Genomic DNA, 21,859 nt, shown 5'->3' with positions numbered 1-21,859 from the left:
ATCTGTGTTTTGCTGGGGGGAGGAAGGGGAATGTGTATGTGTGTCTATTAACCAGATATTTGTTATCTAATTGTGTCTTCTTTTAGATTCACAAGTATGTGAGGTGGAAGAATATTTAAGCAGAAGAATAAAGTGTGGTGTTTTACAAAGGCTGTTAATTCCTTTTTAAAGGTAATTGCCTTTGGTATCAAGAGGGATGGTGGGGGGGAGGAATTAAATGTTGGAAGGAAATATCTGTTTGAGGAGATAGGAAAAGGAAATTTGAGAATTGATTGGTGCTGGTGTGCTGTAAGTGGGTGGATGGCTTTTTTTTTTTTTTTTTTTTTTTTTTTGCTACAGGAAGTGATTTGCAGTGTTCACTGAGCCTTTTGTTGAAAAGGGTCCTTCTCATTTGTGTGAGTCATGCTTTTGCTGTGAGCGAGTTGGCAGCTCTAAGCAGGACTGGGATCTCTGTCACAGAAAACTGTTACTTCACCCAACCTTAACGTGGAACCATAAGAAATTTCTTAAATATATCTATTTTTTTTTTTTTTTTGTTCTTCCTTATACTCCTTGCTTTTTTACCCCCAAATCTTGTTATCTGTCTGTGTTGCTATGAATCGCCTGCTATGTTAGCACAGGCATCTCCTGCGTTGGCATCAGATTTGCCAGAACATATGCAGGAAACTAGATAGAAGGGCATGCTTCAACGTACCAAGTACAACCGCTTCAGGAATGATTCGGTGACATCAGTTGATGATCTTATTCACAATTTGTCCATGAACAGCAAGGTCTCAGCAGTTGCTACGACTTCAACAGCACCTTCCTACCTGGTCTCGCCAGAGGTTCTTCGCAAGGACCAAGAAGATGGACCCACCACCCTGTGTACCCTCATCCATAAAGTGTCCCACTTGAAACTCTCTCATACAGGCAGCCTTTTGGGTATCAAAAACCTGTCCTCTGCAGTAAGGGAGCTTGCTGTCTCCAAGTTGCAGGGAAACTCGAGTGCTTCTAGCTCAGCAGCAGGAGCTTCAGACAACACATGTAACCTTGTCTCTGCTACTTCGTGTTCTCAGCAGGACATGAGCAAGATGAGTATGGGGAAAAAAACACCCTCAGAGGAAATGCACCCGGGAGGTGAAGACTGGAATCAAAGTAGCAGCTTTGTCAATAAACCCTCTCGAGGATGGCTGCACTCGAGTGAGAAGATCCTGGGACCTGGTGTGACGTACATTGTGAAGGTTGGTCGGATTTCTTCCATTCTCTGTTTTTATCAATGAAAAATTCTCTGCTGGTTTTGATGACAGGCTAGACAGGCTGAAAGGATCTCTATTTGTATGCTCCGTTTTTTTTTTTTCCTGTGCATAATGCATGGTATGTAAATGCAGGAAGGCAGGGTTGGAAAGCAGTGCTAATTTCTTATATTAGAGCAAACCTGCAAATAGGCTTTTTGTCAGATAATATTCTACAGCTGTGTAAAAATACTGTTTTTAAGCTAAAAGCTGTTTTTCTTACTTTTCTGGTTGTTCTCCCCCTCTCCTCCCCATTCCAAATTTAGTTTTTCAGTGTTATCTAGCATACTGTATATATCTTGGATACATGGGCTTCCAATATGTCTGGTGCAATCTACAGTAGGAAAGAAAGATACCTTGATGTATGAAGAACTGTTTATCTTGCATGATATTTCAGTTTCAAAATACCTTTAGGGGCATAGGATATGTTTTTAGACTAAAATTATATTTGAAATCTTGTAACACTAAGACATAGAGTGTAATTCTTATCATGTTCCACAAATAGAAATACTGTTGTGGGTAGAGCAGGAAAATGCAGCTTTTTTTTTTACATAATGAGAATTCAGCCACCTTAAATGTTATTGCTCTTTTCAGTTCATTGATGTCAAGTGCAGCAAATCATAAGTTCCTAAGGTAATGTTTTTGTATGTGTTGAAAGCATTTTGAAATGACCTATTACATTAGAGCCTTTAAGAATAAGGTATATGCAGTGTTTTTTGTAGTCAGGTAAGATACTAGTTACACCCGCCAGCACACTGTGAACTAAGTGTAAAAATAATGTTATTGTCCAGAATTCATTCTTCAGTCACCATGCTGTATTTGCGAAGTGGCTTTTGCATATTAAGTGTTAAACTGTTTAGTAGCAGGCTATTAATAAGATTACAAGTCTATTTTAATCTTGTTTTGGGTGTAAAAGTCACAGCATGACTTTGTATCAGGATGCTTTAAAACTGAATGACAGCCTTGTTGCTTAACTCTTAACAGTTTTTCTCAGGTCTCATTATCCATAGCATAGTGCCTATTTAACAGTTAAACTCTAGGAAGCAGTTTTCATTTCTTTCTGTTAGTAGTATATTTTGTTAGTGATGGTAGACTGAGTCAGTTGGCCAATTCAGAGCACCAGTACTCTGAAATAGCACTTTGTGACTGTTTTGAATTTTACTGGGACTAGTAAAGAAAAGGAATGTCAGTGCTACCTTTCCGAATACTAACTGCTGCTGTTACTGTTCGAGAAGTGTCTAGATAAAAATGTCCCACTGATGCTAGATGTAGTCGTGTGGAGACCCTGTCCTTCTTTTGCACTGAAATGTTTTAGTTGACTAAAGATCATTACATATTCTCCCATTATCTCAGGAAATTCAGCTGTTTTATTTGTTATTTTGCTTAAGTAGACAGACATTCACTGTGAGAATTCACTGCTGCTGTTTGTTTTACCTGAAAACAAATATAATATTCATTTTCTAAATTTTTCAGTGGTTGACTTTATGTATGCCAAAGGAAACTAAAATCCTTGACTTGAAAAGAAAATTAAAATTATGTACAAGTTGACTTACATTTAAAATTATACATGAACCCATATCTAATACTCATACTAGATACTGATAGTAGAATAGGTATTTTAATTAGCTGATTTCAAATATATGAAAGTGTATTTATACATATCACATGTATTAGAATTTTCAAAACAAATCATTAACACTATCTGACTCCTGTATTTGGTGCTTTTCCTATTGTTAGAATTTATGGATTTGATTTTTTTTTTTAATGGAATATTGTTTCTATTGAAACAGGTGATATTTTTAACTTTGTGTTCTCTAGCATATGAAGTCACAAAGATTTTACTAAAGGTTAAAAAGAAATATCAAAATCACTGGTTAATGAATGAATGAAAATAAACCAGCTCTGGTTGGGCCATAGTTTGCCTGTTCATTAAAGTATCTCAGAATTTTCCTCTGCAACTGCAGCATTCATATAGATAAGAATAGAAGTGAAGTTACCACATCATTAAACACTGTTAGTTCCCAGGGCTTTTATGCATTCAGACCATCAAATCAATACATAGATAACACACACTGAAGGGAAACATTCTTTGGATACCTCATGACTATATTGACTATCTGGGGGACTCATACCATGTTTAATTAGTACCATATGCCTTGCAGAACATTCCATATGCCATTAGTTAAATGAGACAAAAATTGGATTTGTTGTTAACCAGCAAAGCTTTTATCATTTTGTGTGCAAATGTGCACTGGATTATATTTTCTCATTAAACCACGTTCAAACCTTGAACATTATCAGGGTAAATTGTCACTACTGGGCAGATTGATAACTCCTATTGGAATCTCTTGAACTAAGAGAAACAAAGTTCCTACATGCAGTGTATGACAAATCTATGACATTTTTTTATGACACTCTTTCCATTAATTTCTGTTTTCTAAGCCTACAGTGGTCAGCAGAATTAAACCTGCAAAAGTGTAATTTTGCTAACTGTTTTTTTCGGCAATGCTAATCAGGTTTTGTTTGTTTGTTTGTCTGGCCATTTTTTAAATGGGCAGTGTAACTGTAGCTCTTAAAAGTGAGTGTAGAGTTATGATAAATAGGAGCTGTGTTCTGATCTCTGTGGTCTCCTGAGGTGGAATTATTTTCAGCAATAAAACTATGGGCACTTTCTGTATTTTCTTTTTCTCCCTGTGGATTTTATGTTCAATTTTTATACATTATTTTAATGGGAAAATTTCTTCACAAATAAATAAATAAGTTGTGTAGCAAATTAGACTTTGGCTGTAGCCGTTACCTGGGACTTAAAGTGATGAGGTACAGATATTTTACTTAACAGTACTGTTGAACAGTTTAACAAATTACAGAATAATGAAAAAAATGAAATGATTTACAGTGATGGAAGCCATTGAACAGCTTAATGTTTCTCCACAAAGGGACTGATTACTACAGAGTGATTTTAAATGTTCATGTTGTCAAAAATCAAATACATATAATAAAAAAAGTTCAGACTTAGTAACGTAACAGCAGTTGAATGTTTCAGTGGAATCTATTTGTTTCCAATGATAAATGCCTACTGATGAGTTCAATTGGGTAATGGCATAGATGTTTTGAGTTTTGGTGCATTTAATTAAGAGCACAATTGACAATCATGGTAAGAGACAAACATACATCTGCCTTTAGGTAACTGACAGTTGGGTTTTGCAGTAAGTGCTTATGAGTTTAAAACACTATTTTTCAGCAGTTCAAAACTAAAGAAAGCCAAAGCACTCTATATTTTAAATATACTGTACATAGTATAAGTAATGTATAATATAATTTTAAAATCATGTATGCAGAATACCCAAAAGAGCCTTAAAAAGAAGACAGTGGTGTAGAAAAGACTCAGGTAAATCTCATATTATGTACAGATACGAAGATAATATATGGGAGAAGAAGGAAACAGGACTTAATCCTGAAGAAGCACGGCAATCCTTGCAAATATCAAAGTGAAAAGTGAATTAGGTTATTAAGATTATAGCAAAGTATATAGAAAGTGTAATTTCTGTAACATTTTAATGCATTCATATCTTGGGAGGAGATAACACTGACTTATATCTAATGAGAAAAACGGATATCTTTTGTGAAGCCATTCAAACACGTCACCAAGTGAAGGCTTCCGTTCTGTAAACATTTCTGCATGAACTTACAGGAATATTCTGATTGAAATAATTGAGAATACTAGTATATGTGGAAAGTTAAGTATTTGCTTAAGTATGAACTGTATTACTGAGTTACTTGCTCTTATTGCATCCCTTTATGTTGCACTGTAGTGTTGCCTTCACCATACATGCAGGGCAGCTATGATTTTAGCAGATCTCTGCAAGTAGACACTGAGTTAACAAAATCACTTTCCTTTTTAGTGGCTAACGCAGACTGCAAAGCACAACCTTAAATGGAGCTAACATGGTGGAAACTGCAACATATGTGGCCTTCCTGCAGAAGACCTCAGGAAGAACATTTCACTTTTATTTTTTTTAAATTTATTCTTTCTTTTATTTATTTATATATTTATTTTTCCATCTGTTTGAACAAGAATCGGTTTGCTGCTCATTTAAAGTAGGAGCAAAATACAAATGCTTTATGTCTTTGTGGTGGTACTCTGTCTAGCTGTTTGAAAAGTACCCAGTGTACCTGTAAGAAAAAGAGAAGAGGGTTCTTTGCTTCCTTCATACTCCTTTAAATAGACATAAAGTCAAACTTAGTACCTACTTTTTGTCTTTTTATTTATTTTTCAAAAACAGTAACATTACAGCAGGACATTAGTTTCCTTTTTGATTGATGCTCTATTTATCATCTTTCTTTGTAGAAAAATTAGCATTTGTTTTGTTTCATTTTTTAATTTTTGAATTCTGCTTCTATCGCTCAAGTCACAGTGATGTTAATGGTTTATTAATGACAGTTTGATATGACCTGAGCAAAAACCTAGTAAGTAGGATTTTGTATACGTGGTTCCGTGAATAAGGAAAACATTCCCCAAACATCCTCTTTGTAATGAGTTTATGTATTAAAGAAGTGGGTTCTGTGTTTCATCCAAATGGTGGTAGTAGCACTGAACACTGAGCCTTTAATTCAGATTGTGCTATCCCAGGTACCCAAACAGTTTTAGCCAGAGTTCAAAGACTAATGAGGTTGGGTCATCATTTTGGATTTTAAAGACGCATGCATGCATTTCGTTACGGGACAGAAAAGAAATAGGTGATAAAGGCAGCATTGGTTTTTGCACTTAATTCCTGACAATATACTGTATTACTTCGCAGTAATATTCCTTCACATTTGCTTTGCAGTTTTTTGGGCTGTAAAATAAGAATATTAATGCTTGTTACTCTGTCCAAAATGACTTTTTTGAGCTTCCTGCATCTGAGATACTGTGGGTCTGTTGTACAGTGCACTGATATGAAAAGAGAGTTTCTCACAGAAATTAAATCAGATCCTATGAGCAGAAATCATACAGTAGAGTCTTTAATTATAATATTATTCTAATTACAGGAATCAAGTATTATTACTGTACATTTGCACACCTTTCAGTGAAAGAACAGCACCTAATGATTTCAGTGCTGAAGGATCCAATGCTCAATATCAATGTCTGGTTGGCAGTACAGCTAGGGTGTTTCCAAAATGCCATGGAAGCTTTGACATAATTTCTGCACCTAGGGTTATTTTGTAAGTGACACAATTGGGGCACTGTTAATGTTGATTTGAATAGTTGAATTCAGAACTACATTTTTTTTTAAAGCAAAAATGATACAGTTTTAAAATCCACAGATAAATTTTGCAAATTGATTTAGGAGGCAAAACTGCATTCAGCCAGAATTCTTTCTCTGTTTTTCTCTTAGAAATTGCACTGTTGTGTTCTTTACTTGTTCTCAAATAATGGTTATAGTAAGAATATCATGTGTCCACCATAAATATCATCCACAAATACAAAGAAAACATGGGGATAAAACAAAACCTTCAGACAAAACCCATGGCTTTCTTTGCTGCTAATGCCTTTGCTGCTAGTGGCAAGACAGGCTTTTGTCTTGGCTACAGGGCACTTAACCCAGCCACACAACCAATTGAGAAATGCTTCCATTAGCACACTAGCTGTTCTTTTGCACTAGACTGGCTTTGTTTTGTTGTAGGAAGTTGGAGTGCATGCACAAAGCATCAGTATTAAATTTTCTGGGTGTTTGCTATGGGAAAAATGCAGATCGGGCCTGGGACAGTGCCAGAGACAGCAGTCCTTCCTGGCTGCTAACTCTTGGTCAGGGTGAAGAATGCCGTGGAAGAGCAATGAAACAAATTCCATAGTTACAGTGAAACAAGTGGTTCAATACTGCTTCCGTGCATTTCTTTCAGTATTCATATCTTATGCAATTCTGCACACTGACAACAGCCTTCAACACAGCTTTACTTCTGGCTGAGCCAGGCTGGCCTGGGGCAGAGCCCCTTCCTTCTGGGTTGCAGTGGGAACAAGGATGGGGCCCAGTGCAGCCAAGTGCCAGTCACCGTACATTTTAGAGAGGGATGGGGGCAATTTCATTAGGGTAATCTAGCATGTTTGTATAATAAGTCAGAGTTATTCCCATAGATTTTTTTTCAAACAAGTTTTTCATAGGGCCAGAAGAGATTTCCATCTCAAAAAGTTGACTCTGACAAGCCAAGTCAGGGCTAAAAGTTATGAAAAACAGGTTGAAAAAACTCTTTCAAAGTAGACAAAAGTGTCAAGTAAGAATACAAAACAAGTGAAAATAAACGAGGTGCAGAGAGACACAAAGAAAATAGTGTGAGGTAAACAGAAAAATCTGCTTAGGCTTTCTTTTTTTTTTTTTTTCTTCCCCCCCCAAGGCACCACCACATGATATTTACTGTTAGTGGGGTTTTTTTTGTCTCTTTCTCTCTCTCTCTCTCTTTTTTTTTTTTTAATCTCAGACCAAATCCTGAAATCTGATATGATAATTGACCAAATACCAGAAATAACAAGGAAAAGACTGAAATGGAGATACAGTATCTTGGGGACTGCTTGGCACCATTTGTTCCCTGGATTTGCTGTTGTACTAATAAATCTTTATTCCCATGTTTTGCTCTTCTTAGCACAGAAATGATACAAAGGAGGGCATGTCTCACCGGAAACCAGCATCATGAGTGGTATTTGACACTGTATGACTCTGATGAAGCAATTGTCGAAAACAGAGCTGTCTCTTTGCTTATAGACAAGCTTTTTCAGTTAGCCACAAGGTGTTTTAAAAGTACCCTTAACTCCCCTAGAAATTAAGTATTTCCGAAATGACACTGTCTCCACCCAATGCACGGGCCAGACTTTATTTCCAGGTGTTGAGCACTGGTGCTGCAATTTCACTCATTTTGGCCTGCTTTCCTGCTGAAGTGTGAGCAGGAATGGAGAGGAGGCCAGGTGGGCAAGTTGTGGGGAGTCCCAGTGTGAGGCTGCCCTACAAACATGGTGAAAAAAGTACTGTCCAGGTGTGGTGAACCTACCCCAAAGTGGGCTAGAGGCAGCAGCTAGGAAGCAACAGAAGCCCAGCCTGCTCCTACTCCTGCTCCTCTTACCCTAACTGTGTTGGGGCAGGACAAAACCCGTCAGGATTAATGAGCTTGACAAGGGCTATGTAAGAAACCTTGCTGCTCTGCTGGCAACACAGCAGTAAGTTTTGCTCATGTTAGAGACTTTGTCTGGTATATTTTGTTGGCTTGATATTAGCAATATTTATGATTTTTTAAAATTATTTTTATTTTTTATTTTTTGGTTCAGAGTTCTTAAATTCAATGCAGGTTGTTCAGTGGTAGGCAGAGTTTGCTATGTGATAGATGTCTGCAGAACTAGAACTCAACCCTTGTTGAAGATTTATCCTTCTGTCATTTTGGACCTTCTGTAAACAAATTTTATAGTCAAAAAATAAGCAGAGACCACTAAGTAAATAGAACCATTACCTCTCTTGAAGGATGTGCAGTTCTGTCAAAGAGCTGGAAATGGAGCTGGTCTGTGGGGAAAGAGCTGGGTGCTGGTGTGCCCTGTTTGAGCTGGCTTCGTCCTCAGGGCCCCTGACAAGGGTTGTGGGGAGGGATCCTGGTAAGGCTGGTGGCCCCTTATGGGAGTCCTTGTGGACCCCTAGCCTTCCAGGGTTCTTCAGGGCTTCTCTGCTGCATGAAGAGGCTGTAGAGATTTGTTGTGCTGGTCCATGATGCCTCTCACCTTACCTCCTCTGTTCTGCATATTGGAAGTTATACATGGGGTGCTCTTATTGCAAACACAACTGTCGAATACATTTTGTTAAATTCAAGAAAGTTGAAGATTGGTAAAGATTCAGGTATAAAAATGTATTTTAATTGCTAGACTCCTGTGACAAAAAACAGGGGTACCTGTACCATTGATATATGAAAGCACTCTCTCTCCCTCCCTGTGTATTTTGGATTGTCTGTTTTAACACTGACCCTGTCCTTCCAAAATCACACCTTCAAATGTACAGTTTTGAAAACATCAGTATAGCTTTTCAAAAACTTAGCTCAGGTTTAGACTCAGCTTAGTGGAAAAGCACCTGTTACATCTTCCACATTCTGTCTCTGTGCTTTAATAATACTCCTCATCAAGCAGTTCTACTTAATTTCTAAGGTAATGTAAGTTCTTTATTAAAGGGATATATCTACAGTCTCTATATGGTTTTGAATATCTAATTAAGATGTTCAGCTATTGAAGCATAATGTTTTGGCTGCAGAAGCTTTTGCATGTTTGTGTTAGAGGAAATCTGATGCAGAACATAAGCTGCTACAGCTAATCTTCATGGTTCTTTAAAAGGAAGTATATCTTAGTGGTTATTCAAGGTAGCAAGCAAAACAGTCTGGAAAATGTTCACTCAATTAAAGTATGCATCTGTGCAAATGAGACATTTAATTTGTGATATTGTACTGCATATTGTAAGTGTTCACATTGATTAGTATCACATTGCAGTAATTGCATTCACCTTGCTTAATATTCCTTAAAAATTTAACCTGAAAGTATAGAATTAAAGTTTTTCCACATGCAGCCTGCTTTTCACTAAAACTTTTGGCACATCCAAAAAATAGAGGCATAATGCAGAACATGCTTGTATATGAAATGATAGTATAAGTGGTTGTCCAATGTGTGTACTACTGATTCTAGCATTTCTGATTATTTTTTTTTATGCAAAAATATGCATCTATAAGATAATAACAAAAGAAATATTGCACATGCAAAACTACTGATACTTTTGTGTGTATGTGTGTGTGTGTGTGTAATCTTGTGAAAGCCCAATCCATTTGGCATCTGCAGTGTATGAATATTTTTCAGCTAGGTGTTGGCAATCTTCTTTCATCCTCACACCAATAAGAAGTAAGAAAAAGGTCTTTTATTTGAAGATGTGTTGTTTTCAACCCCATTTGAGATGGAGATTAGAAAATTGTCAGAAGCAAAATTTGCTTCCCAGCAGTATCTTTCCCCTTACTAGCAAGAAATGAGACCTTAGAGTTGACTTAAGAAATTGCTTTTCAAGATAAGAAAAAATATATTCTTCTTCCCCTAGCTGAATACTTGGTGTCCCCCCCCCCCCCCCCCTTTTTTTTTAAAGAAGTTCTGAATCATTATCCTATGATTTGATTTTGAGATGCTGCCAGAAAGCTTTCATGGGGGGAAAATGTAAAACCAATATTAATGTATTGTGAAAATTATAGTATCCCAATTGGAATGGATATTTCTTTTGATACATTTTTGTTTCTTTGTTGGTTTTGTTTTGTTTTTCCTTCATGGTAAAATGCCCTGCATTCTCATGTTTTGTGAAGCTCTCTACAACTACTTGAGTCTACAACTCTGATACAAGAAAGTAGAAAAATTCCTATTTATTCTAGTAAAACCAAGTGAAAATACATTTTAGCAACAGAATGAAACTATACTTAGAAGTCTGGAGAAAATATTGTACAATGTTGCACAGCTTTTCTTCAGATTTCCCCTTTTCCTAGCAACTGTTAATATTTAATTATGTAAAATCTTAATAATACTTCAGAATTACATTAACAGATGTAGAAACTATTGCTTGATATTGTTCTACCTTCTATCCTTCTGTCCTCATATTGGTGGCACATTTTCTTTGGCAAATGTTGCACTCTCTTTCTGGGCATCATTCTCAAAAATATTTGGAGGCATTGAAAACATGTTCATATTTTCTTTAAGGACTCTGTTTATAAGAATCCCTAGCTACTAAAGAAGGACTTTAAAGATTTTCTGATCTCTGTGGGGAAAAGAAAGGGGAACATATTTCCATCTTTTTCAGTTGGCAAATCCGGGTATCTTCTTATATAAAAATATATAAGTCCTTTCGTTACTAGATATATAGAGCTCATATTTTTAATTTACAACTGTCCACAAAATATTATTATACTTACATTTATTTGTGTGCTCCTTTTTTTTTTTTTTTTTTTTTGGCACTGCATATTTTGGCATACTTGTAGTAAATATAATGGTGTCTGTATAAATATAATTAAAAACATTCATGTGTTTATTTTGTATATATACAATATAAAATAAAAATGATTGTTTGACTTGTTACGGTGGATTGATTCTTTATAATTTGAACAAAATCACATGAAACATTTATAAAAATTCTTTATATAAACATTCTTTAAACAGTTGAGCAAAATCACATGAAACATAGATAAAAATAGTTGCCTTCCTTTGTTTAGAAGCTGATATTTCTACTAGCAAGGTGTCAGACTTAAGAAGAATCTAGATGAAAAAGTTTCACAGTTTTTCTCTATTAATTAGTCAATGTAAGACACTTTGTTCTATCATTGATCTTAGGATCCCTCTGGAAGTCAGTGTCCCTTTACTTATGTGATTGAAATCCTTCATGAAAATCTTCAGGAAATTCTCTGTAAGAGGATTTATATGATTAAAGCTAGGCATCTAGCAAATATGCAGTGACTCACAGTCATGCAGTGAAAATTTTAAAACGTGACCTTTCTTTTTATTATTTTGCACTTTGCATGATAAACAAACACTGTTACTGTTTGGTGCAGTGAATCAAAATATATCAAGACACAGATATACAAAGAAAGCCTAATTTCCCTGCAGTCTCTTAGGAAAGTGCTTTATAACTCTACTATGATAATGAAATCAAGAGCTTATGAAGATTACCTTTTTTTTTTTTTTTTCCTCCAAAAGAGTTTAGTAGTATAATTTTAGCAGCATTACTGATATTGAAAATCCAAGCTTTCAGTTCAAAGAACAAAACAGAGACTTTTCTGTATTTACACTGTATTTACAATACATTGTAAATCTCACAAATTGCCAAAATATCAAAAATATCATTGATTTATACTAAAAATAATATTTTAATTAAAAAAATAAAATACGTAAGTCATACAGGAGGCATAGATCTCACACAAAATACATGTGTTTGTCTCCTACATCCTTTTATTGCAGTTGTGCAAAAAAATCTTATGTTCAAGTCATAGAATCATAGAATGGTAGGGGTTGGAAGGGACCTTAAGGACCATCTAGTTCCAACCTCCCTGACATGGGGGGCATTTCCGCTAAACCAGGTTGCTCAAGCTTTCAACACCTCCAGGTATCCACATGCACAGTTTCTCCGGGCAACCTGCTCCAGTGCCTCACCACTCTCTGAGTGAAGAATTTCTTCCTAATGTCTAATCTAAACCTAACATCTTTTAGTTTAAAGCAGTAGGGGGGCTCCAGAGCTGAACACAGCACTCCAGGTGGGGTCTCACAAAAGCAGAGCAGGGGGGGAACTACATTCCTCACCCTTCTGGCCATGCAGCTTTTGATGCAGCCCAGGATATGGTTGGCTTTCCAGGCTGCAAGTGCACATTGCTGGCTCATGTTTGGCTTCTCATCCACCAGCACCCCCAGGTCCTTCTTCTCAGCACCAGTCCAATCTCCTCAGCTCTCAATCCATTCTCTACCCAACCTATGTTTGTGTTTGAGATTGCCTCAATACAGGTTCAGCACCTTGCACTTGTCCTTGTTGAACTACAGGATATTCTCATGGGACTACCTCTTGATCCTGTCAAGGTCCCTCTGAATGTGCCCCTTCTCTCCAGTGTGTCAACTGCACCACTCAGCTTGGTGTCATCTGAAAACTTGCTGAGGGTGCACTTGATCCCACTGTCCATGTCACTGACAGTGGTGTTAAACAGTTCTCATCCCAGTACCGGCCCCTGAGGAACACCACTAGTCACTGGTCTCCACTTGGTCATCAAGGCATGGACTGCAACTTTTCAAGTATGACCACCCAGCCAATTCCTTACTCACTGTGTGGTCCATCCATCAAAACCAAGTCTTTTCAATTTAGAGATATGGATGTCACATAGGACAGTGTCAAATGGTTTGCACAAGTCCAGGTAGATGACATCAGTTTCTCTTCCCTTATCCAACAATGCTGTAGCCCTGTTGTACAAGGCCACCAGATTTGTCAGGCATGATCTGCCTTTAGTGAAGCCATGTTGGCCACCCCCAGTCACCTACTTATTTTCCATGTGCATTAATGTAATTTCCAGGAGGATCTGCTCCATTATGTTGCTGGGCACAGAGGCAAGACTGGCCTGTAGTTCCCTGGGTCTCCCTTTTTTGCCTTTTTGGGAAAAGGGGTTATGTTTCCCTCCTTTCAGTCTCTGGTAACTTCACAGGATTCCAATAACTCACATATGATGGAAAGATGATTATATCTGCCAGTTGCTTCTGGACCCATACATGCATTTCATCAGGTCCCAAGGACTTGTGCACCAGCTCTTCTCTTATAGTGGGTGGTTATTCTTTCTGCCACTCCCTGCCTTTGTCTTCTGTGACTTTGGCTAAGTGTCTTGACTACTTGCCAGTGAAGACTGAGGCAAAAAAGTCACTGAGTACTTCAACATTCTCTGTATCCCAGGTAAAATGGTCTCCCATGTCCCACAGTTTCCCTAGGCTTCTTTTTATCAGTGATGTACTTGTAGAAATATTTCTTTTAGCCCTTGATGTACCTGGACAAAATTAATTCTAATAGGGCTTTAGCTTTCGTGACTGATCCCTGTCTGCTTGGACAATTTTTCCGTATTTCTTCCAGGTTACCTGTCCTTGTTTCCACCATCTATGATATTCCTTTTTGTGTTTGGCTTTGTCCAGGAGCTCCTTGTTTGCCAATGCAAGCCTCCTGGCATTATGCCCAACTTCTTCTTTGTTGGGATGCACTGTTTTTGAGCTTGGGAATGTAAGCTTTGAATATTAACAAGTTTTGTTTGGCCCCTCTTCCCTTCAGAGCTTTGTCCCATGGTACTCTACCAAGCAGATCCCTGAAGTAACCAAATTCTGCTCTCCCAAAGTGCAAGGGAGAGGGTTTACTGCCCTCAGGATCCTAAACTGCACCATTTCATGGTCGCTGCAGCTAAGGCTGCCCTTGAGCTTCACATTCCCCACTAGCCCCTTCTTGTTGGTGAGAATGAGGTCCAGAATAGTACCTCTCTTTATTGGCTCCTCTACCACTTGGAGAAGGAAGTTATCAATGTATTCCAGGAACCTGGCTGTGGCATGACTCCTGTAACAATCTGATGATTTTCCAGATTCAACTGGCCCTTTCAAATTCATTCCCTTTGACTGGGAGGACTGATGAAAATACTACCTGCACTCCAGAGACTCTTAGCCACCATTCCCAGAGTGCTGCAGTCCTTCTTGGTACTTCTCAGACTGCTCCTGGCTGCATCACTGGTGCCCACGTGCAACAACTGCAGTGGATAAGAGTTAATAGTCTATGTGAGGGGCTTGGTAGTCTCTTGGTGATATTCCTTATACAAGCCATTGGTAAGCAACATGCCTCTCTGGATCATGTGTCAGGTCAGCAGATGGGTGCCTCTGTACCCCTCAGAAAAGAGTTGCCTACTACTACTACCCATTGCCTTTTCTTGGTTGTGCATATTGTGCTGGCTTAGTCAGATCCAGCATCTCTTCTGATGTTATGGGTGTCTCCTCTTCAGCCTGCAGAGGGTTGAAGTGGTTCTGCAATGTTACCTCAGACTTTGGGGAAAGACTGTTCCTCTTGGTGCTCTTTGCCATTGCAAGCTTCCATTCTTTTGCAATACTGGCATCTCTCCCTTCTGTGTGTGTTGGTGGAGTTTTTGGCTGTGGGTTGTGGGCCCACTGAAGACTGAATCTGTAACCAGCTATCTAACTCCTCTTCAGCCTCCCTGATACCACACAGCCTTCTCACTGCTTTCTGTAGCTCAGCCTCAGGTGCAGGAAGTCCTCCACCTGGGCACACCTTTTGCAGGAAGGTCTGCCACCAGTCCCTGCCACAGGAGAAAGGTCTAGGCACTTCCATCAGTCACATTTCTGCACTGCAGCCCCTCCATTCAGCACCTCCAATTGGGTGGAGGCATTGGCCACTGTTGGTGTAGATGGTGCAAGGCCCCCAGAGGAAGCTGCAGCCTTTCCTCTCAGACAAGTGCCCACCATTCTGCCTTGAGTGTCAGGTAGGATGAGTGCCCTTGACAGATAGATATGATCACAGAATGGTGCCCAGTTGTTGGGTACATGGAGTCTCCCACTTGGCCTTCAAGAATAGGGGACCTGCCCTTGTTCCTTCCCACACAATCTGCCACTCAGAACCCGGTTGACATGCTCCTAAGGCTTCCTTTTGTACATCTGGGGGCTACTCCTGGCCTGACCCAAGCCTCATCAGCTACTCTTATGGGAGATGTTGGTTCCTGGCAGGTCTCTGCACTCCTGTGGTGTTTTGCCAGTGTGCAGGAAACAACCCTGTGCACTACAATTCCCTGCTCCATTGCAGAACATGCCTGAACTGGAGCTAAGAGCCTTGATAGGATAAGATGGTTTGTTGAAAGAATAGGCTAACCTTCACCAGTCAAGAACTGTTAAAAAGTCTGCATATAAAGGGATATTTTTAGTATTTTAACACTACTGAAGCCAGTTATTTTACAGGACAAAATAGGAAAGAAGTAGGTGTTGGTCAAAATTAGAGATATTAGTTGGAACGCTTTGTTTTCCTCTTGCTCTTTGTTGAAGCAGGGAACTACCCATTTTGGGGAGAAATGCAAACCTATTGACAGCCATATCCATCATTGTTTGTACTAGTTCAGAAGCCTGGTTGGTTTACTTGTCTCATGGAACAATTCGTGATGATAAATTTACAGCTGAAGAGTCAAGGCTTATTTGTAGTTGAACCCTGAAGAAGATGTGTTTTTAGATTTTCCGTTCCATTTCCATCCAATCAATTCTTACGTAGAGTTTTCTGTCTGGATTAGAACACACATTCTTTAACGAGAAAAAACCCTTTGGGAGACATATTGGTTCACTGTAAAGCTCTATATATGATTACTTACTGGTATAAAAATTACCAACTGCAAAAGTATGAAAGCACAGAAGAGTGCTTCTCTGTTTCTCAGAGTAGCATATGTTTATGACACATTTTTAGTGTTAGATTCTGACAATGTCTAAATATAGGGCCTTTTCCTCATTCAGAATAAGGCTGCCAATGTTTCTTTCCTACAGCATTGCTGAGCCCTGGAGCAGGTGCTCCATTATGCAGATACTGGGGAAGCACAGGGCAGTGAAGCAAAGCATTTCCCTTTGGCACATGCTGATGGAGCAGAGGCACCAGGCACCCTCAGAGGCAGTCCTGAAGATGTGCCTTGTTCTGGGTGAAAGGAAGAACACGAGGCTGTGTTGGGGCTGGAAGGATATACTGCTCTCTCCTAAGGGACATGTGGACAGGGACACTCTCAGCCCTCTCTAGCTCCAGATGTGTCTCAATACAACACTGTGGGGTTCCTCTGGTGTGGTGCAGTCCTTGCACTGCAGGAGATAATTGCTGGAGAGGATTAGTTTGGGTATTCAGAAAGTGTGTGCATGGGAGAAATCTCTGAAAAATGCGCATACTTCTTTATATAGCCAAGAGTACAATTTTTTTACACAGAAGATTGATGAAATTTCAAAGAATGGACTGTAAAAATATTTTATGTTACTTCATAACATGCATGTGCAGGATAACACTCATGTTAGGTAAGATTTTGATATCATTTTACTTGATAGCTAAGTAGAACATTTAAAGGCAAATATTTTTATCCTAAACTACCAGAGAAACTGAAATCTCTAACAGCTGACTTGAAGCTCTCTGACTGCTGCTCATATAAATGTATTTCTCTCTGAATATCCAGTCTTCCTTCTGCCCACAGCTTTTTCTAATATTGTAACTCACCCTACATTAGAAATGTCACAGAGCTAATCTTCTATTCCATCCTTCTGCTTAAAATATCTAGGTACTCTGGCATAACTCTGAATGGCTGTGTGTATGCTGAGCCCTTATTCTCACTGTGCTGCTATCTGCTCAGGAGATGGTAGCCCATGTTTGCCAAAGGCAGCCTCTTTTCCACAGTTAGCACTTTACCTAACCAGCAGGACCTGCAAAAAAGGGGTGTCCTGCAGATGTTCATGGTGCCAGAACTGGGGTACAGTGGTGGCAGGACAGCAAACACTCATTCTTTGCTTACAAGAAGGAGAAGGTTTACCTGTGGTTCGGCTATCTTAAAATGTGCAAAGGTTAAAAATAAATAAACAAATGAATAAAAGAAAAGAATAAAAAAATTGCAAAAATTTGCACATTTAGAGTGCAGGTCTTTAGAAAATGCTAACTTTTTTTGGTGATATGGGGAAAAACCTCCCTAAACTTCTGTGTGTGTTTTGCTCTGGTGTGGTTTCAGGGCACGTCCAAAGCTCCAGTGCAATAGCTGACCCTTGAGTCCAGCAAGATTTAATGAGCTCCCACAGTGATCTAGGTTCCAGATCAGTATCTGAACCTCTAGCATCGTGTGTATGAAGTGCTTTTATTTATACTCCTTTTCAGCATAAATGCACTAACTTTATATTTTAAATTTTCAAGTGTAAATTCAGCCTTGGGAGCTTCCCACAGTGTTCAGTACTCATAACTGATCATGATATCAGCTCATATTCTAACTCTTGTCAACTGTACTGATGGAGCACGTATGGCACAGCTTCAGCCTGTGCTGTGTAGAGATATCTTCCCAATACCCATACTTCTAAAGTGGTCCTTTTATTTGATGTGAATTCAAGACCTACTTAACCTCACTAAATGAACCACTGAAAGTCTTGCTGCTAACTGGCAAGAAGATTTAGTCTTTTTAAGCTGCTGTGTAAGCACATCATATTTTATATCATTATATAAGAGAAAAAATATTTTATCCAAACATACGTAAGAACTGCAAATACCTGTCAGCATTAGCTATGGTTACAGACTAAGCATATAGAAAAACTGCAGTTAAAAGTAACTGTTCTCATGAGGAAGCTTCTGAAGAACTTTGTTGGTTTTGTGGACTTGCAATGCATCTTCACTGTTAATAGCACACTCTCCGTCATTCCTTCTTCAAATTTTGTGTTCCTAATAAGAGACCAGGTGGTTTGAATTCACAAATACGGTAAGTGAAGAAGGGAGGGAGACCAGTTTTCTATGCATGAGCCATTTTTTATGATCAGGATGAAGAACTAGTGTTTCATATTAAAAAGAGGACACCCACAGCTATTTGGATGCAGAGCAGTGCCTCCCACAGAAATCCAATGCACTAGCCTCATGCAGGGGTGTGAACACCACGTCACATACACAAAATGTGCCCAACTATTGGCATTGAATGCTTTATGTCCTCCTTATACAGACAGGCTAAGATTAGATTTGTCTGCAAGAATGTTAAGCAGTTTGTTAACTTTCCTCCTGCAGATGTGGAAGGAAATGTCCTCCTGCTGCGTGCCATTTTGCTATGGGTAACTGAACGGGTAATTAGATATTTCAAATTCCAGGTAGAACTCTGTATCCAATTTGCATTAAAAAATAGCAAGGACTCTATTGCTACAATATTAGTAGACCCAGGTGACTTCAGACAATGACTTCTTACTGCCTTTGGTAGTGGAAGGGTAATATGTAGTACTCAGAAGACAGGACAATCAGGGGGCTATTTTAGAGATTTTACCAAGGATTTTATTGCCAGATGTCCCTGAAGTATTTCAGAAAACTATTGTTTTCTCACTTTTTTTTCTTTCTTTTTTTTTTTTTTTTAAATAAAAGCTCAGTGTTTTAATGAAGTCACAATGCTTCTATGCTTCTAAGATTCCACTGTCTTCACAAAATTAATAGATTTACTGCTATTATGTAGCAGTATTTTGTACATATGCATTATGTAGCTTATCAATGTACATAAAACCAAGGTACAATCTCCTTATGAAATGGAAGAACAAATATATTTTTTTTGATAAGCTATCTTTTCTTTTTGTGGTGATTAACTGAGTAAGTAATTTGTGGTGGATGTCTCACTCAAACCATTAAGATATTCAAGACAATAAATGTTAAGTTAAAGCTAACTTTTAAAAGATTATAAAGTATTTTGGCACTTTTTATTAGTTTTCTTTTACTTAGTTTATTTTATTAATGGGAACACCTGATTGGAATTCTTTTCTCTTTCTCTTTCTCTTTCTCTTTCTCTTTCTCTTTCTCTTTCTCTTTCTCTTTCTCTTTCTCTTTCTCTTTCTATTTTTTTTTTTCTTCACTTAAGTGGTTTAGTAAGTGGGCACTGCAAATTCAGTTAAGCTTGGAAAATGGTATAATGTGATATTACAAGGGTTCTGGTTAATTCTTCCTTGTTCATTTGCCAGAGAGAAAAACTCATTGTAAGATACTTGTAGTTAAACCTGCACTCTATAGCTTCGATTTGGGCTGCTTTTTGTTCGGTTTGGTTTTCTCTTTTTCATTCATCAATATAGGTATTAACTGTATGGATATCTGGTTGGGTTCTAAGTTACATGTAGACAAGTTTATTATATTGAAAACAAGTGTTGGCCTGTTACAATTTTTGTATGATACCCTGCTTGTTAGGGTGCATCTAGACATGAAGAATTTGGTGTTTAGGGTAGACAGCAAGTTACACAACCCATTGGGCTGTTAATGACAACACCTGAAATTAGGATGAACTGCCATTTCAATGCAGAAATATATGCTTGTTGTGATAGAAAAAATAATTTGAACTTGAAATAAAAGCTCTTGTTTTGAAATAAGGGAGTCCTTGAGTGGACTTAACTAACAATAGTCAATTCATATTAACTGGCAATTTATTTTTTTTGACATCTTATAATTCTGGGCTAGCTCTTTGTCTAACAAGAATGAAAAGGAAGGAAGGAAGGAAGGAAGGAAGGAAGGAAGGAAGGAAGGAAGGAAGGAAGGAAGGAAGGAAGGAAGGGAGGAAAGACAATGAAAGTGTAGGGGTATGACTCTAAATACACATGAGGAACAGACGTGGCAAGTAAAAAGATGCTCACTTTTGCAGACTTCATAACTAAAAGCAAAGGCTAAGCCTGGGGGTGAAAAACTTGAACTGAACTGTCTGACTTATTACAGTGTACCTTACAATACAGTTCAGGGCTTTCTGTTTTCAAAAATTAGATCCATATACACCACTCAGAATCACAGGATGCTACTTCCATTTTTCTTTGAGCACCCAGGCTGTTATAAACACTTACACAATGCTAGAGAAGATTTTGCATACATCAGTATTTGAAAGCACTGGCTAATTTATGGCAAACTACACCAACTGCATGTCTGTTTGCTGATGTAACCATGTTATCTCTTATATAACTTGCATGATGCTCTGTGTATTGCAGGTGCAATCTGCAGTGCTGTGAGCCACTCAGATTTATGACAGGCAGCTGGCTACACAGATTAAAACCTGTCTGTCTTAATTTATTGTGAATAACCATGCTGTTTTGGTGAGCTAACGGTACTCCATTAGTTTAGACACCTTCCTTTGTCTGAGAGTGGTTGATGGGTGTATCTTCCTGCTACCCATGTTTTGGGCAGAAATTTCTTTGCTAGTAGGTACTGCCTGCGCACCTGACATTCGAGCATTCATTCCTCCCAGGCTGGACTACTGCAGTGCTGTAGGTGGCTACATCTTGTCACATTTTTATAAAAATGTTTGCTGCTGTTGCTGCTACTAGCTTCTGACTCAGAGTGGAAGATTTCTTCCAGTAACTTGGTGTTTTGAATGGTGTTACAGAACACTGAGCAAGGTTTTTGTGTTTGAGGAGAAAAAGGCAATTGTGATGGTGACTACCCACACTTACCTTTCCTCTTTGCTTCACACACATGAATGCATTCAACCCTAATTTGTTGAACTGTCTGTTTCTGACACATGGTGAGAGAACTTGGTATCCTATCTAACACTGGATACCATAAAAATTTTTGGTTGTTAAACAAGAATTTTCTGACTGAGTCATAGAGAAGACAGAGATACTTTAGGGAATATGGAAGAAATCTTCATCTATGTGATGAACTAGAAACCTGGGAAGTATGATACTTATCTGGAAAAAAAGAAAAAAAAAGATGACTATTCAAGATTTCGGAACCTCATGCATAAGACACATGATCCCAAGAGTATGTGACACTGTTCTTTCAGATTCATATCAGTCTCCTGCAAAGTGCCAATTAGAACACAAGGTGTTGGCTATGAGTCTAAAACCTCTGAGTGGGAAGGCATTCTTTCATCTGAAAGATGTGTCCACAGGGCACAGTACCATCCAGTGAAGGTAGACAACCTTGAACCTCATTCAAATATGAAAAAGTAGACAGAAAGCAGAACATTATTTGAGAGAGCTTGGAACTGGTAGTCCCAAATTTTCCTACTTCAAGGTGGGCTGCATCTTGGTGTGCTTGTTTCCTGAGCAATGAGAGGGAGGATGCTAATGGGAGTTCACAAATATCATGGTGCACAGTAGCTGACTGATTAGAATATATATTAATTATTGGGTGAAGAGGAGAGTTTTTAGAAGTAGACTGTTTTATAATGATATTTTAAATGTTTCATGGAATGCCTAAAGCAAAAGATAGCATTTCTTTTTAATCAGGATATATATTTGTTGAAATAAATGAATAATTTATTTACTTGCTATCTTGGTTGTATGTCTTCTTTCTGTGGATCCTTGTCAGGATGTACTTCAAATGGATATTTTTAGAGAGCAATGTTGGTCTTGGGGA

At 38.3% G+C, this 21,859-nt stretch overlaps 1 protein-coding gene across 1 annotated transcript in view; it reads left to right on the top strand.

Moving 5' to 3' along the window:
- Window positions 1–680: 680 nt before the first annotated feature.
- Window positions 681–21,859, top strand: part of SHC3 (SHC adaptor protein 3) — a gene marked incomplete at its 5' end in the record, with an annotated part of 60,380 nt that continues 39,201 nt past the window's right edge. Inside the window, one exon of the mRNA XM_082784275.1 lies at window positions 681–1,220. Within this exon, the coding sequence (XP_082640401.1) occupies window positions 681–1,220 (540 nt within the window). The remainder of the gene's footprint in view (window positions 1,221–21,859) is intronic.

Source organism: Aythya marila (assembly GCF_965140915.1).
Source record: "Aythya marila genome assembly, chromosome: Z".
In the NCBI taxonomy this organism is placed as follows: domain Eukaryota; kingdom Metazoa; phylum Chordata; class Aves; order Anseriformes; family Anatidae; genus Aythya; species Aythya marila.
This window is presented reverse-complemented; position numbering and strand designations above follow the sequence as displayed.